Here is a 14,193-nt window from a genome sequence, read left to right as displayed (position 1 = left end):
ATTGGATTTATTTAAAATAAGAGAGAGAAAGATCGAATGGAAATTCTGTTTCCTCAGATCATGTCCATCCAAAGCCACCGTTTACCGAAACAAACAAAGGATGTTGAAGTTTGGATCCTCGCAGCAGTTAAAGCATAAAGTTTGTTAGAACAAACCCCCATTTCAAGCAGAATAGAAATAAATGGAAATTAACTAATAAAAAAAACTTTTTTTTTTTTTTTTTTTTGGAAGGCTAAAGTTAGAGAGCCCCCTGTGGTAAAGTGGAGTTACTGCACACTGACATTTCAAAAGAAAAGCCTAAGAGGAAAAGACTTTTGAGAACATTTGTTTCCGTTTTGCCTTCTTTTGATTCGCTGTTTCCACTTTGGGGTTTCAACGTTTGAAGATTTTACAGCAATTTTCGCAACAACCTTCTGTAACTATCCTGGAGAAATTTTAAATCTTTTTGTTTGATTTTACCATTAAAAAAATGCCCTAAAAAAAAGAGGAGTTTCCCTTCAAAATAAAGCTGCTGTGCGCGTGTGTGGACATTCTGCAGCTTCAGAACAGCTAAAAATCACCATAGAAACGCTGATGTACAAACTTGCATAGATAAAGTTTCACAGAACAGTTTCTGAAACCCAAACACTGAACATTCTTTAACGTGGACCGTTTTTTTTTGTTTTTGTTTTACGTCTTTCCAGCAAACAGAAAAAAAAACGTTTTGCTGACAAAACAGCCGTTAGCATTAAAGCAAGTTTTCGATCAAAGGGAGAGTGACCTATACTTTAGGAGTTGTGATCATGATAAGGGCTCCGTTTGGCTGTGATAATGGTAGATGGTAATAAGATTTTCAAAATAAAAGGAAAGAAATTTTTTAATTTATCACAAAAAATCTTTTTAGATTTGTTTTAGTGTTTCTAACTTGTATGGTTATTTAAATAGTGACATCATAAATCTTTTTGACAACATTTTGAAAAGCTTGAAGATGCTTTCCCTGGGTTTACAAGTGTTTGACTGTTTGGGCTTTTCTGCATTTAAGGCTTTTTGTTATGATGACTGAATTGTCACCATTTTTCCTTTTTTTTTTTTAAACTTTATTTTGAAATTTTCCTCTCAGCATTTGGACAGGATTTCCAAAAATCCCCTCATGAATCGATGCTTTTTTTTTTAGGTGGAATGCCACTCAGTCCCTGCATAAAGCAGTTAAATGGAGCAAAGACGAACAAAACGAGTTGTTTTTTGCATAAACGGAAATAAAAAACTTTTTTTTTCTTTTTTTTTTGAGTGGCTTCCCCCGTTTCTGAGCGGAAAAACAAGTGACAACACTCGGAGCACATGTCTATTTATAGCGCGGGATTATAAAACATTGACATCATCAAGAGGGCTTGCTGTACATTGAACCGGTCCCGCCCCCGACTAAGACACCATGCTGTGTGTGTGTGTGTGTGGAGTTACACCAAACATGCGTGGTGCAACTCTCCGCTGCTACCGCTGAACCCGCACAGCTACAGAATTTAGTGTTGGCGGAAAAGCTTTGTCATTTACGGCGGACAATCTTAGCGATAGAAGCTCCTCCCCCTTTTTCCAGAGGCTCCTGTATTGTCCACATTTCAAAAGCCCCCCCCCCCCCAAATGCAGCGGCGCCGCCCGTGACGCCGTCAGGTGTCCGGCATCATCAGAGTCTCCTTTCCGCTCACCTTCTTTACATCCGGATTGTCTCTCATGTCCTCCTCGTGAAGAGTGAATGGATCCCAAAAGCGGTGGGCGTGGCCTGAAAACGTGGAGGCCACTTAAAGCTGGAGGAGGATGGGAACTGAGGGGGAAAAGAACCGGACAGAGGAAGAGGAGGAAGGAGATGATGAACATGGCCCGTCCGTGGCGCGGCTGTAAACCCGTGAAGGCCGGCGCCGCTGCTTAGGTTGGCAGCGGGTCGTCGTCGCCTTTGCTGCACTTGCACTTGCAGCAGAGGACGATGGGCGTGGCCAGGAGGAGGAAGGGGGAGGCGACGAGCAGAAGGAGGCCGAAACCAGCGAAGATACCCACCACCTGCAAAAGCACGTTAGGAAGATTTTTACTGAAGTTTAACACTTTAACGTCTCCATTTAAAGACACGAGGCGTGTTCTTTTGTGTCGGGGCTGTTTCTGTATATTTATAAGAAAACTGTTTAATTTTATAAGTTAATTCTATTTCTGTTCGTGTCTGTGTATTGCATCTTTTTTGTTGTTCTAAATAAAAAACAACTGAAGACAACTTAAACCTGACTAAATTTTATCGGTGTACATTTATATTTTAATAAATTAGGAAAACTGAGAGCAATAAAATGAAGGTGCAATAGTAAACATTTACCACTAGAGGTCAGGGCTCATCCCAATAATAAAATCTTTTAAAGTTATTGATGTTTGTTTTTCGCTTAGATACGAAAAAAAAATGTAAGAAATAAAAAAAATGTTAATAAATTTTAACTTGGATTTTACTCAATTTTACAATCAAACAATAAAATTGTACATATTTAGTCAAAAAACTGTAAATAGAAATATGCAAAACACAAGGGGTGGGTTAATTCTTCTTCCCACTGATTTTCAAGCATTTTATTTTGCTTTATTTTTAACTCTTGCGTTTATTATTTAAAAAAGAATTGTTTGTAACCCTAGTCCTATCCTAGACACTTTACCATTGGGAGTTGGGTCATCTAGACCCACTAGAAAGTGCACTGAATCTTTTTTCTTCAATGATTTTTGATCTTCACTGGTGTCCAAGGATTACATGAAATCTTTCCACCTTTATCCACCTTTGTCATGGTAGGGAGAACACGTCTATGTAAGGGTGGGGTCATCTAAGATAGCACAAGGGTTAATCTACAGGATCAAATTTTGCACACATTTGTGAAAAGTAAGAATGTGTTTGTTTAGTTGCTTCGTTGATTGAAGATGCAATGCAGTTCACCTGTTTGACCACATGGGGGCGGAAGAGACCAGCGCATTCACGGTCAGCCATATGGCTGTGATCAACAGCAGTCATATGTAATGGGGATTTTTGCCGTTTCCTCTATTTTTAAGGACAGGAGGGGAGGTTTCTGAGAGGCGATGGACTCCGTAGTCCTTCCTGCTTTAAGGAAATAAGCTAAACTGAGGAGGAAAATGCGTCAGGAAGCGGTTTGACCGTGAGGAAGTGAAAAGGAGGCTATTTTAGGTGTAAAAAAGCAAAAAAACAAAATGTGGGAAAGACAAAAGAGAAGAATTATCCGCCTCCACCAGTTGAACTGCAGTGGTATGACTCAGCGTTTCCGTGTGGAGATGCCAGCGGGTTTGCTGGTGCTGGACACAGGAAGCCTCGTCCTGAAGTTCTGACGGGTTTGAAGGGAAGAGGCTAAAACGAATGATGGCTGTTTTCTGAATGAAGAAATAAAGTTTTTTCTTTTTTTTAAAAGGGAGGCGAGATGAGACACTGAGAAGATGTGGGGACAAACAAACTGACTTCCTGTCCAACCAAAGGCCAGACATGAAGGAGGAGTTCCAGCTCCGGTCCGGGGAATGCCGCGGTATTCCAGCGGAAACGGCGTCAGAGATGGTCGGGAAAATAAAACCTGGGCTTCCATCTTCCCTCCTTCTTCCTTTCATCAATCCCTTTTCTTTCTCTTTCTTTTCTTCTCTCTGTCCATATTTCCTTTTGTCTTTAATTCCTTCCTCTTTCCCTTCCCCCCTTCCTTCCTTCCACCTTTACATCTTTACTTCTTTCAATCCATCTTTTCTTCCTTCTCTCTCTTTCTCTTATTCTGTATCAACTTCTTTTCTTTGTCGTCTCCTTCCATATTTCCCTCTTTTCTCCTGCATTTCCTCCCTTCTTTCTCTCTCTGTATTGCTTTCCTTCTTTTCTTACTTTATTACAGTCTCTTTCCTTCCCTACAGTTTCCTCTTTCTCGTTTCCTTTTCTCTTACGTCTTTTTCCCCTCTTTCTTTCTTCCCTTTAAGACTTTCGTTTTCCTTTTCCTCCTTCTTCAGTCTTTCCTGCTGCAGTTCTTTTTCTAAACCAGGAAACTCCAGATCCCGGTTGAATCTTGTTCCGTCTTTTCTGCCCGTTTAAATGTTGAAATCTTTTTCAAATTCCCATTAATCTAAGATCTTTTCTGTTTTGGATCCATTCTTTACTTTTATTTCCTATAAGATTTTGCTGAAGATGTTGCTAATATGGATCGGCTTCATTTAAATCTGTACTTGGACATCATTTTTTCTTTATTTTAAATTCTTTCTCAGTCTGTTTGTCTCTTGATATTTTGTTGGGAGACTTTGACTCTTTTGTAACCCGACGGACGTCCCAAAGGAAAGCGTCAGCAGAACAGGCTCCATTTTTCACCCAAATCTCCTTTCTCACAAACACAGATGTGGAGTGACGCTCGTCACGTCAACCTTCTGAACAGGCAGAGTTGGGAAAAGCCGGATGGCGAGCAGATGCTGCTCTGGAACAAACCAATCAGGGAGGGGGGGGGGGGGGGGGTGTCACGTGTGCTGGTCTACAAAGGCACGGAAGAGGAGGAGGAGATGTTCTCACCTGCGTTCTGTGCCAGATGACGGATGCCCTGGAGTGGCCCAGCTTGTTCCTGCAGGGTCCTTTGTCGTAGTGGATGAGCAGGAAGTCGTCCTGCGGCGAGCAAACACATCAAAGCCTTAGCGGGAGCACTTTCAGAGCAGCGGGTGCTTGTTCCTGCTAAATTGCTGCTTTTCTCTTTCTTTTTAATAAGACCTGTGCGGTCTGGTTACATAACAACAAGTCCCTTTTATCCACCTTCAGCTGTCAGCTTTCACCAGACAAGCGGCGCCATAAATCCGGTTTCCTGTCCTAAAAGTCAAGGTTGAGCCACTAGAACTAGTTCCACTAGAACGCTTCTCCTATCACAGCGTTCCAACCGCGGCTTCAACTCACATCCAGGGACTCCAGGCAGTACCAGCAGAAGGCGTGTTTGCAGTTCTTGCACATCATCTGCGCGCAGCCCTCGTCCCGCTCGATGTACACTTTGCACTTGGGGCAGCGCTTGATGGGCGCGTCGTCCTCCTCCGACTTGTAGAAGGAGCTGGAGGGGGGAGGTGGAGGGCAGGAGGAGTGAGCGGAGCAAACAAACTAAACAAGAAAGGATTTTATTCATTTCCGAATCTAAAACAGAAATTAAAAAGAAAAAAGAAAAAAAAACTTTCAGTAATTTGTGTGAACCGGAGGTTTTTGCACGTCACCATGGTAACCAACCTGAACCTGGGTCCAGATCTCCTGGTTGGATCTTTGGAACAACCAGCAGACAGGATTTTGTTTATTATTCATAGAAACTGCTACTCTGGTTTAAGCAAATAGAAAAACATTTATTTTTTTATGATTTATTTTGTTTATTTATGTCCAAAGACAAATTAATTCATCAAGTTTACTTGTTCCTTAGTTTTACTAAGGAGTATTAAAGGCCTCTACAAAAGACAAACAAATAAATAAATACATTTTTGAAACTAAAGTCAGAAAGTCGTGAGGAGAAAAAAAAAAAAAATCAAAATTTGACCAGATTAAAGTTGTAAAGAAAAATAAGAAAATAATAAAACTCCTTTAAGAATAAAGTAAAAGAGAAAAAGGTTAAGAATTGATGAGTATAAAAACAGAGAAATGTGTCAAAGTTTAAAAAAATTAAATTGAAAACAAACAAAAAAATATCAAACTTTTACGGGAATTTAATCGTAGAAAGAGAAAGTAAAAATTGTATTTGATTAAAATTGTAGAGAAAATTTTTAAAATTTTGAATTATGAAAGAAATATTCAACAATTTTACAAAAACAAATTTATAAGAAAAAATGATGAATTAAATTACAACAGCATCGCTTCTCTCCTTAAGAGTTTTATGACTTTATACTGAAATATGATTTTTTTTCTTTGATGGAGGCTCTAAGACTCTGCCAAACATTTTGGCGTCTAAATTCTATGTTTTTTTTCTTTTCTTTTTAACTTAACTTTCCTTTTCTTTCTGCTTGTTTCTGTTAGTCAAACCAAACAGCTCTGGCTCCGCCTCTCATTGATGCCGTGTGGCACTAATGTCATTTCCACAATAAGAGGATATGGCAGAGAAACAGGTCCGGTCCAGACGTTCGTCTGCCCCCGGTTTAAAGCTCCCATTCCCTCCAGGATCTACGCTCTTCACCCTTTTGAATTTAAGCCCTTCTAACCTGTTCTCTCCGGGCAGGAAGGACGTTATGGGCAGGTTGCTCTCCTGGCAGGCCTGCCCCGGGTGCCAGTTGGCCTTGCACGCCGAGCAGAACTCTAGAGTGCAGACGGAGCATCGGACCAACTGCGGCAGGGCTGGAGACTCCGCCTCCTTTACCTGGCAGACGGCCTGACAGGAGGAAGACGGGCACCACGTCCGGCACGGGTCCAGAAGAACCTCTGACGGCACAGAAGAAGAAGAAGAAGATTTTTAAAGATCTGAATGGAAGCATCACTTAGACGAGAGAAAGTTCCAGAACTAAAGAAAATGTGTCGAGTTTAGCAACAGAACAATTCAGCCATTTCATTCATAAATTCAAATGTATCGTTTATGGGATCTGGAAAAGGAATTACAGATTTCAGATTCTGCCTTTGGAGGAAAATGGCTAGCACTGTTTTTATAAATAAAAAACTATAAATCCAAATTTGTATTAAGTTACAAAATATGGAGGATTTTTTCTGTTTTTGCCCCTAAAGCCCAACTTTAGTTGCAATCTTTATTTGTTCAGTGTTTGTTTGGTTTTTCTTGTATCTTGTAAAAACGATGAGATGTTTTCTGCTTTCAGCCGCTGAAATTCCTAAGTCCGTCTGCTGTGCTGTATAAATAGTCTAAAAAACATTTTTCGATCAAAAACAAAAGTATTGATACTCGAAATAATTACTCAGACAAGTATTTTGGTAAACAGACATATCAGTGAACCGTTAGCTTATTCTCACTATTTCAAACTCTAAAACGCCGCTTCCTGATCTGAATTTGAATCTGACCTGAAATCTAATTAATCAAATGCTGAATCTCCACGCGCTTGGATTGAATCTGAGCCTTGAAGACGTCTGAACTTGGTTCTTTTGTGTGATTGGTAGGGGGTTAGCATGAAAAAAAACAACCCCAAAAAACCCCAAAAGGTCCAGCTAAGCTTCCTGTTTGCAGTTTATTTTACGAAGCTAAAAACTAAACGTGGAATTAGCAAAGCTAGCATCTATCTCCAACTTTTATTTAAGGTTTTTTTTTTTTTTTTTTTTTTCTAGAGGTAAAATTAGGAAAACTAGGACACAAAAGGCAGTTTGTTGTGATTCGTCCTTTTGGAAATGAAAAGCACCAGACAACAACCCACACAGATGACGCAAGACAAAAGGCTCTTGACCTTTCAGTGAGTCGGTAAAATAAAAACTAAAAAAAAAAACTAAAACAGCGTCTTCCAAGGCATCCACCCACTTGACAACTCTGCAGCCATCGGTGACGCAGCCAGCAGACTCACCCCTTTCAAACTGGAGCTTCTTGTACCTCTGCATCATATCTGTGGCCACCATGCACTCGATCTACAGACAGGAAGGAGAACTGGAAGTGAAAAGCAGAAAACTCCCACATCTGATTAATTCAACATCAGTTTTGACATGATAGATACACAATGATAGATAAAACTGTGTGTGGAGCACGAAAAGTGCTCCACACACAGTTTTATCTATCATTGTGTAGTTTTGAGCACAAATTCTAGCTAAGATCAATAAAAGAAATAAGGTAAAATGCCTGCACAATAAATCACACATTTGTGGTGTTTATTTCTCGCACATTTAAGGTTACCATTTCTTGCAATTTTGGCCGTCTTTTGCCATATGTGTATTGCACAGCTTGATGTCGCGATAACGATGAATCTGCGATTTATTGTGCAGGCTTAATTCCAAGTGGATTTTAGCATTTTTCTATTGATTTTAGCTAGAATTTGTGCTCAAACCTACATGGTACCAAACAACCAATGAAGGATTTATTGTGCAGGCCCGATAATTAAAATGTTTTCCATTTTCCTCCAATCGACATTTTAAAAACACCTGAGATGTCTTTAAAGGTTTTTTTTTTAACTATTTTGAGACAATGGGCCGGATTGTGAGATATTCCTGCTATTAGCTGCAGCTAATTACCTGGATCAAGTGTTGTGTTGCCAACGTTAGCAAGCTAGTTAAAAAAAAACAAGGGAGAATTTGTCACTTCCTCCTTAAAAAACGTGATATAGTCGAATGCTAAAGCGTCTAATCATTCTCAAGAGCAAATTTATACCATAAAGCAGTGGGTGCAGTTTATTCTTTTCTGAAATGAAGCAAAGCAGTAGAGGTTTGATTTATTTACATCAACTGCAAGAGTTTTGTCAACTAAGACTGGCTTTCTGGTGATGCCACTTCTTAAATCTGGGAGTTTTTGGGCGTCTGCTGTGCGTTGAGTTTGGAACAAATGGCATCAGTACGGCTGTGTGCGTAGAACACGATGTAAGAGATACTTGGGATTTGTTTTCTTCCTGTTTCTTCGTCTTCTTCTTCAGATAAAGACAAATCACTTTAAAGTGAGCATAAAGCCAACAATTAAAAAAAAAAAAAAAAAAAGTAAAAACATGTTTTCTTGATCTGTTAGGCGCACGCAGCCAATGACAAAACAGCTTTATAGTACATTAACAATAATGTTCGACCAGGGGTGGCTGGTCATACGTTAGTAAGATTTAGGAGATTCATCCAGATCACATCATGTCTGTGTTCATTAGCACACAGAAAACCCATCCGGTGTACCCGGGAGTCTGGCAACACTTAAAAAAAGACGTGAGAGTATAAAAAGTATAAAAAGTGCATTGGACTCAGATTATTCTTCAATACTGGACGATTTACCCTCTTTGAACATAAATGATTTATCACACTGCTGCCCTCATTCTCTGGCAGTTCAGATCGAGAAAATGTGTTTTTCTTGACCTTTCGGTTGCCGTTTTTTTGAATGCTACAGCCCACATGCAACAGGGATTATAAGTAAAAATTCAAACTGCAGTTCCCTGTCTCTATATTTGCCAAAGTTACGTGATAATGTTGTGTTTGCACGGCTCTGTGAAAACATTAGTATCAGCCAAGACAGCGTGACGATGAACCGACTTATTTATGGAAACTGCTGCACTCTGATTGAGCAGATGAGTCGTATTAAAGGAGAGGAGAAAAAAAATAAAGAACTGCGTTTGACGTTAAGAGCAGAGAACGTCACTCAACCATCCTTTAGCTTTACCTCGTTTTCTTGCAGGTGTCCTCTTTTGGGACAGGCAGAGTCCGGACAGCTAATTGCAGTTTCAAGGCCTTCTTTAATTAGGAGCTCCACATACTGCTTCAGGCACTAAAGGAAAGGGGGGAAAAAAGGAGCATTAAAGCTCAGGTACAATTTTTAGAGCTGTCAGGATCGTAGGGGCTGCTGGGAGCTTCACAGATCTTTTGTATTTTGGAGCGCTGAGCTGGAATGTCGTGCTGACATAATATGGAGGATGTGGGTGAATCCATGTCCTAATTCCTCTATGGCATATTGGTTTAAAAACAAGCATGAGCTTTGATGCTAACCCGTATCCTGGTGAGGGTAATTAAAATAAAACACCATAAGAGTAGAAAAAAAAACAACAAAAAAAAAACGCCACAGCCCCCATAAACGTCAAAGAAATGCAACCGTTGCCATAGAAACGACTGCTTTTTTGGTGGAGCTTAAGCAGCTAATTGTTCTTATTTGAGGCCGTGTTATACAGACACTTTTTTTTGTTTTTTGCATTTTTCACGTATGAAATTTCTGTCTTTCGTGATACATGCATGATGTCTGTAATTCATAGATGTGTTTCTTGCGTTCGTCATTTGTCGATGCCGTCAGCCGACGGGTCTTTACGTAAATTCAGTTTTGAGCTGTTCAAAATTTTTGGTCGATTGAGAATTACGCAGCTTATGTGTATTTTACGTTGTAATAGGCAATTGTTGTGTAAATCTTATGGAAATGTGCGTGATTTTTGCGAAGATTTTTTAGCATTCCACGACTGTTCCACGTATGTCTAACGAACCTTTAATGGACCAATAATGTATAACTTTTAGATCACGCACACGGCGCACAAATCACGTTCAAATTCCGTAATTGACTCACTAATGAATTGTATGTAAACAGCGCAATGATCGCGCATAGCTTATGTTCTACGTTGATTGACGTGTTCTTTGCAGGGTTTAGTTGTACTTCTTCTGTGGTTTTAACATGGTTCTTTTGAGATGCATCTGTGAAAATTTCCCATAAAGGTCACAACTTTTCTCACTTTTTCCACGTATTTATTGGTAAATTATGACCAATTTCCATCTGTGCAATATGCGCAAAATCTACATGGTTAGCAAGAAAGTTGCATTAATTAAGAGGCTATAATTGGTTTGGTTTTAAACTAAACATGGGGATAAACAAATAAACACACCTTCTTTACATTTTGTGACCAAAGAGCAGCTTGGAATTCTGTTTGGCTTTGTCAGTGCGAGTTAACCTGCAGTCGTCAAATGGACTGCGCTGGAGGAAGTGGCAGCTATTCTTAGCGCTCATTGTTCACTTTTAGGCTGTGTTTGCATTTACTCACCACTCCCAGTTTAAATGCACTATATAGAGCAGTTGCCGTTTTATCCGGTGTCCGGATCTACATTTCCAAAACCAGAGCGCTGGACATTTCACAGACGACGCAGCAAGAAACCAGTGTGTATCAATGCTTTTAAGAAAGGCAAATATAGAACACAATGCACTGCACTTGAACTAGAAATGCTAGTAATTCATCTTAAAACGTCTTCGTAAAATGTTTATATTTAATAGGTTTTACAAATGGGTGGAATCATATAGGACTTTTTTTTTTTTTTTTTTAAAGTGGAGAAGAGGTGAGTTAGTGAGCATCAGAGGTGTGGACTCGAGTCACATGACTTGGACATGAGTCAGACTTGACGTGAGCGATGACAGCGAGACAGAAACAGTTGAGTCTTGCCTGCTAGTGGGTGGAGCTCCAGGATGATGTTTATTTATTTTTTGATTTGGTCATTTTGCTGTGCTTTGTGGTGCTGTGTTTTGAAGTTGGGATGCATGAACTTAGAGGCAATTTACCCAATTCGCTTGCAAAACTTAGATAAATAAAGCTATTAAAAGCATACATGGTCTGTGTAAATAATATTGCTCTGTTGTTGAAAAGGAATTCACTCGGTCCCACCTCTGGTGAGCATCAGGGATAGGTGGCATTTGGATTTTATTCGATGCCAAACTGGTGCTTTAAACACGAAAAAAAACAAAGCTTTTTTCCTTCTTGACCGTCTGGACTGTAGCCCGGACGTGAACACGTATTTCAGCGCTCATTGCCACGACGTTCGTCATTTTTTAGGCATTATCCACGCCACTCTTATCTCTTATCCATCATGACGAGCTTAGTGGTTTGTACACACAAGCGCTGGTGGAGACCAGCTTGATCTGTTAACAGCTTGAAAAAAAACAAAAAAAAAGGAAAAATGAAGTCTGTTGCTGTTGGCGGAGGGCAAGAACTCACCAGCGTACAGAAGACACATTGGCACTGTGTGATAGTGGTCATCTGCTCCAGCGGGAACTCTCCAAGGCACAGTTTGCAGGAGACCAAGGGGTCAACGGCCAGCTCCCACGTGGGGCGGTATCGCGCCGTGGTCATCTTCACCACCACCGAGCTGCAACGTCACAGAGGAACGTTAGCATGGACGGATGTACCGCATGTCTCATTAACGATATGCAAAAATAAAACGCAAACAGGAGGCTTAGTTGTGATCTCCTACTGGAAAGTGGTGCACCGGTTCAAGGAAATACAGAAATATGTACTTGCTGTAAAATTGGGTTAATGATCCTGATTGACAACTATTTAGCCTGGGATTTGCACCCCTAACCAACTGTCTGGCAAGCTGGATGCTAAACTTGGTGAGATACAGCCAGGCTTGTGTAGAAAATCCACCTCACCCTCAGTGTGGGTGACATGGCCTATTTTAATAAGCCAAAATATAGTAAATAGTTTCTATTTCATGTTGCGATTGTTTTTAATATTTTTCGAAAAAGAATAAATAGCGAAAAACGCAATATAAACAACGAGGACGGCCGCCGGCTTCACGCATTCCGCCGAATTCGCGCCGCCCTGTTTGTGACGTAACGAAAGGAAGACAAGGCAGACAACATGGCTAGCACCGATAGCGAAGCACAGAGTGATGCTACCGTCTCTATTAGCGATTTATCATCAGATGAACAGAAAGATGAAGAGGAAAGTTGCGGAGATTATCATGATGATGAGTCACTTTTGCAACCGTATCGATTCGAACCCTTTTGCGAAAGTGAGGAGGATATAGCAGAAAGTAGTAGGTCTAGTGATCATGCCGATCATGACGATAGCCAGCATGAAGATTCGGCTAGACTCCAGTAAGTCTAAAAAATGTATAAAATTAAATTACTCCACTTACCCTAAAATATACTCAAAATGTCCCCTTTTGGCCTAATCTAAACAAAGGTAAACACTGGTTTTCAACCCAATTTACAAAATAAATGTCACAAAATAAAAGTTTCCCAGATGGTACTACTCTTTAGTTAACAAAGTCACTGTATACCATTAACAACTGTGGAACATTAACAGTTTTACCCGTTTGAAACCTTTTCTCGTGCGCGCGCGCGCGCTCACACACACACAGTTCAGTTTACTCACGGTACCGGCACCTCAAAAGCAAAAGAAAAAAAACGTTGCAGGCCTGTTGCTTCTCTTGCAAAACATTGAGTGCGTTGAAATACTCCAGTTGGATCCAAGGACAACAGAAAACACGACTACTTCGCCTCAATGTGATCCATCGTGATGCACACTAGCTTAGCAGCCTCCGCTCCCGACTCCAGCGCCGTCCTCTCCGACCCAGAAAACGGCTCGCTCGCTTCCAGCTCACCCGCCTTTCCTCGACTCAGAAGCCAAGATCCTCCTCCCAACTCTCCGTTCAAAATTCTTCGTTTGTGTCCCGGTTTTTGTCCCTTCGAAAACGCAGACTTCTCTCCTGCAGATCTGGAGGGAAAAATCCTTCGCCGTCCACCTTCTTGAACTTTCCCCTTTTCAGCAGCGTTTCTTGTTTGGGAATTTTATACACAGATACACTTTCAGTAGATGTATTGCTACATCCAGCTGCCACACAACGACTTGGCATGTTGATGATTAACAGATTTAAACACGAGAGAAACGAAGACTACCGGTTTTGTTTACATGCTGTCCGAAGCGGAACTGCGAAAATCAACGCCTTTCATGACGTCACAGGTCATATCGGGTTCACTTCCAGCCTGCGCTCTAGCGGCAGATCCAAATCTCTGATTCCTTCGAAAGATGTCTATTATTCATATGCTTCGGATTTTTTTCGACGCGAACTATTGGTATCAATAGAATCAGCGTTTAAAGGGCTTTTTTATTTGACAAAGTTGTTCAAAGCATGGCATCCACACTTTAAACTACCGTAACTCTGTTTACTGTTACTGTTTACTGTTCATTGTTTACGCAATTAACGTTATTCCAACGAATTCTGAATTTGACAAAAGCAACTTTGCGATAATGAGCATCACCAAACAATGTTGAAGTGTTTACGCCATCACCGTAAATCAGATGATACGGCCGCGGTGAAAGGTAGCAAAGTGGTGCCCATCAGCGCCAAGCCGCTTTTCTTTCCGTTAAAATTAGATTAATGTAAACGGTCAATGAGTTACGGTATTTCAAACAGTGATGAAAGAGCGTGCGGCATCTACTTTGTTAAATGGTCCAACAAAATGAAGTCAATTCAGTCGTCGCGATATGGAATCCAGCATGTTGGAGCCAGATGACGTCAGTGATTGGTCCAAGTTGGTCTGACTCAACGTTCCTGTGGCAACAACTCTCACCGGTCTTGTTGGAAGGCCACACCCCTAGCAACTGAAAGCGGGCTCTGCAGATTCTGTCAATCAAACGTGAGATCACCTACTTTTATCGAGTAATCTGATTGGTCAGTTCATAACTGTCATAAAGTAAAAGTTTCATGAAAAAAAACATAAAAATGACTGAGCAATAGCTGCTTGGGATTTTGGCCTCTTGAAGCAACCGGCCACTTCCTGTTTGGATTAAGATGGGGGAGGGGTCACTCAGTCCAGTTCACTTATACAGTCATTGTGTTAACTTAAATCCTCAAAAGAAGCTCCAGGA

At 40.6% G+C, this 14,193-nt stretch overlaps 1 protein-coding gene and 1 long non-coding RNA gene across 5 annotated transcripts in view; one reads left to right on the top strand and one right to left on the bottom strand.

Annotated features, from left to right (window-relative positions):
• Nucleotides 1-206: 206 nt before the first annotated feature.
• Nucleotides 207-14,193, bottom strand: part of rnf144a (ring finger protein 144A) — a 29,947-nt gene continuing 15,960 nt past the window's right edge. For 3 of the 4 annotated variants that reach the window (XM_023951347.1, XM_023951346.1, XM_023951348.1), the window contains 7 exons: nt 11,533-11,683; nt 9,237-9,341; nt 7,465-7,525; nt 6,172-6,388; nt 4,901-5,048; nt 4,529-4,618; nt 207-2,028 (listed from right to left, as the gene is read on the bottom strand). In XM_023951347.1, the coding sequence (XP_023807115.1) occupies nt 1,897-2,028; nt 4,529-4,618; nt 4,901-5,048; nt 6,172-6,388; nt 7,465-7,525; nt 9,237-9,341; nt 11,533-11,667 (888 nt within the window). In that variant the 5' untranslated portion in view covers nt 11,668-11,683 and the 3' untranslated portion in view covers nt 207-1,896. Of the gene's footprint in view, nt 2,029-3,390; nt 4,437-4,528; nt 4,619-4,900; nt 5,049-6,171; nt 6,389-7,464; nt 7,526-9,236; nt 9,342-11,532; nt 11,684-14,193 lie in introns of those variants that run through there. The other variant, XM_023951349.1, reaches the window with a different exon arrangement.
• On the top strand, nt 5,604-6,397 carry LOC110017482. Its single transcript, XR_002292898.2, has 2 exons — nt 5,604-6,078; nt 6,189-6,397. It is a non-coding gene; the product is annotated as an uncharacterized LOC110017482 (long non-coding RNA).

This window comes from Oryzias latipes, chromosome 22 (assembly GCF_002234675.1).
Source record: "Oryzias latipes chromosome 22, ASM223467v1".
In the NCBI taxonomy this organism is placed as follows: Eukaryota; Metazoa; Chordata; class Actinopteri; order Beloniformes; family Adrianichthyidae; genus Oryzias; species Oryzias latipes.
This window is presented reverse-complemented; position numbering and strand designations above follow the sequence as displayed.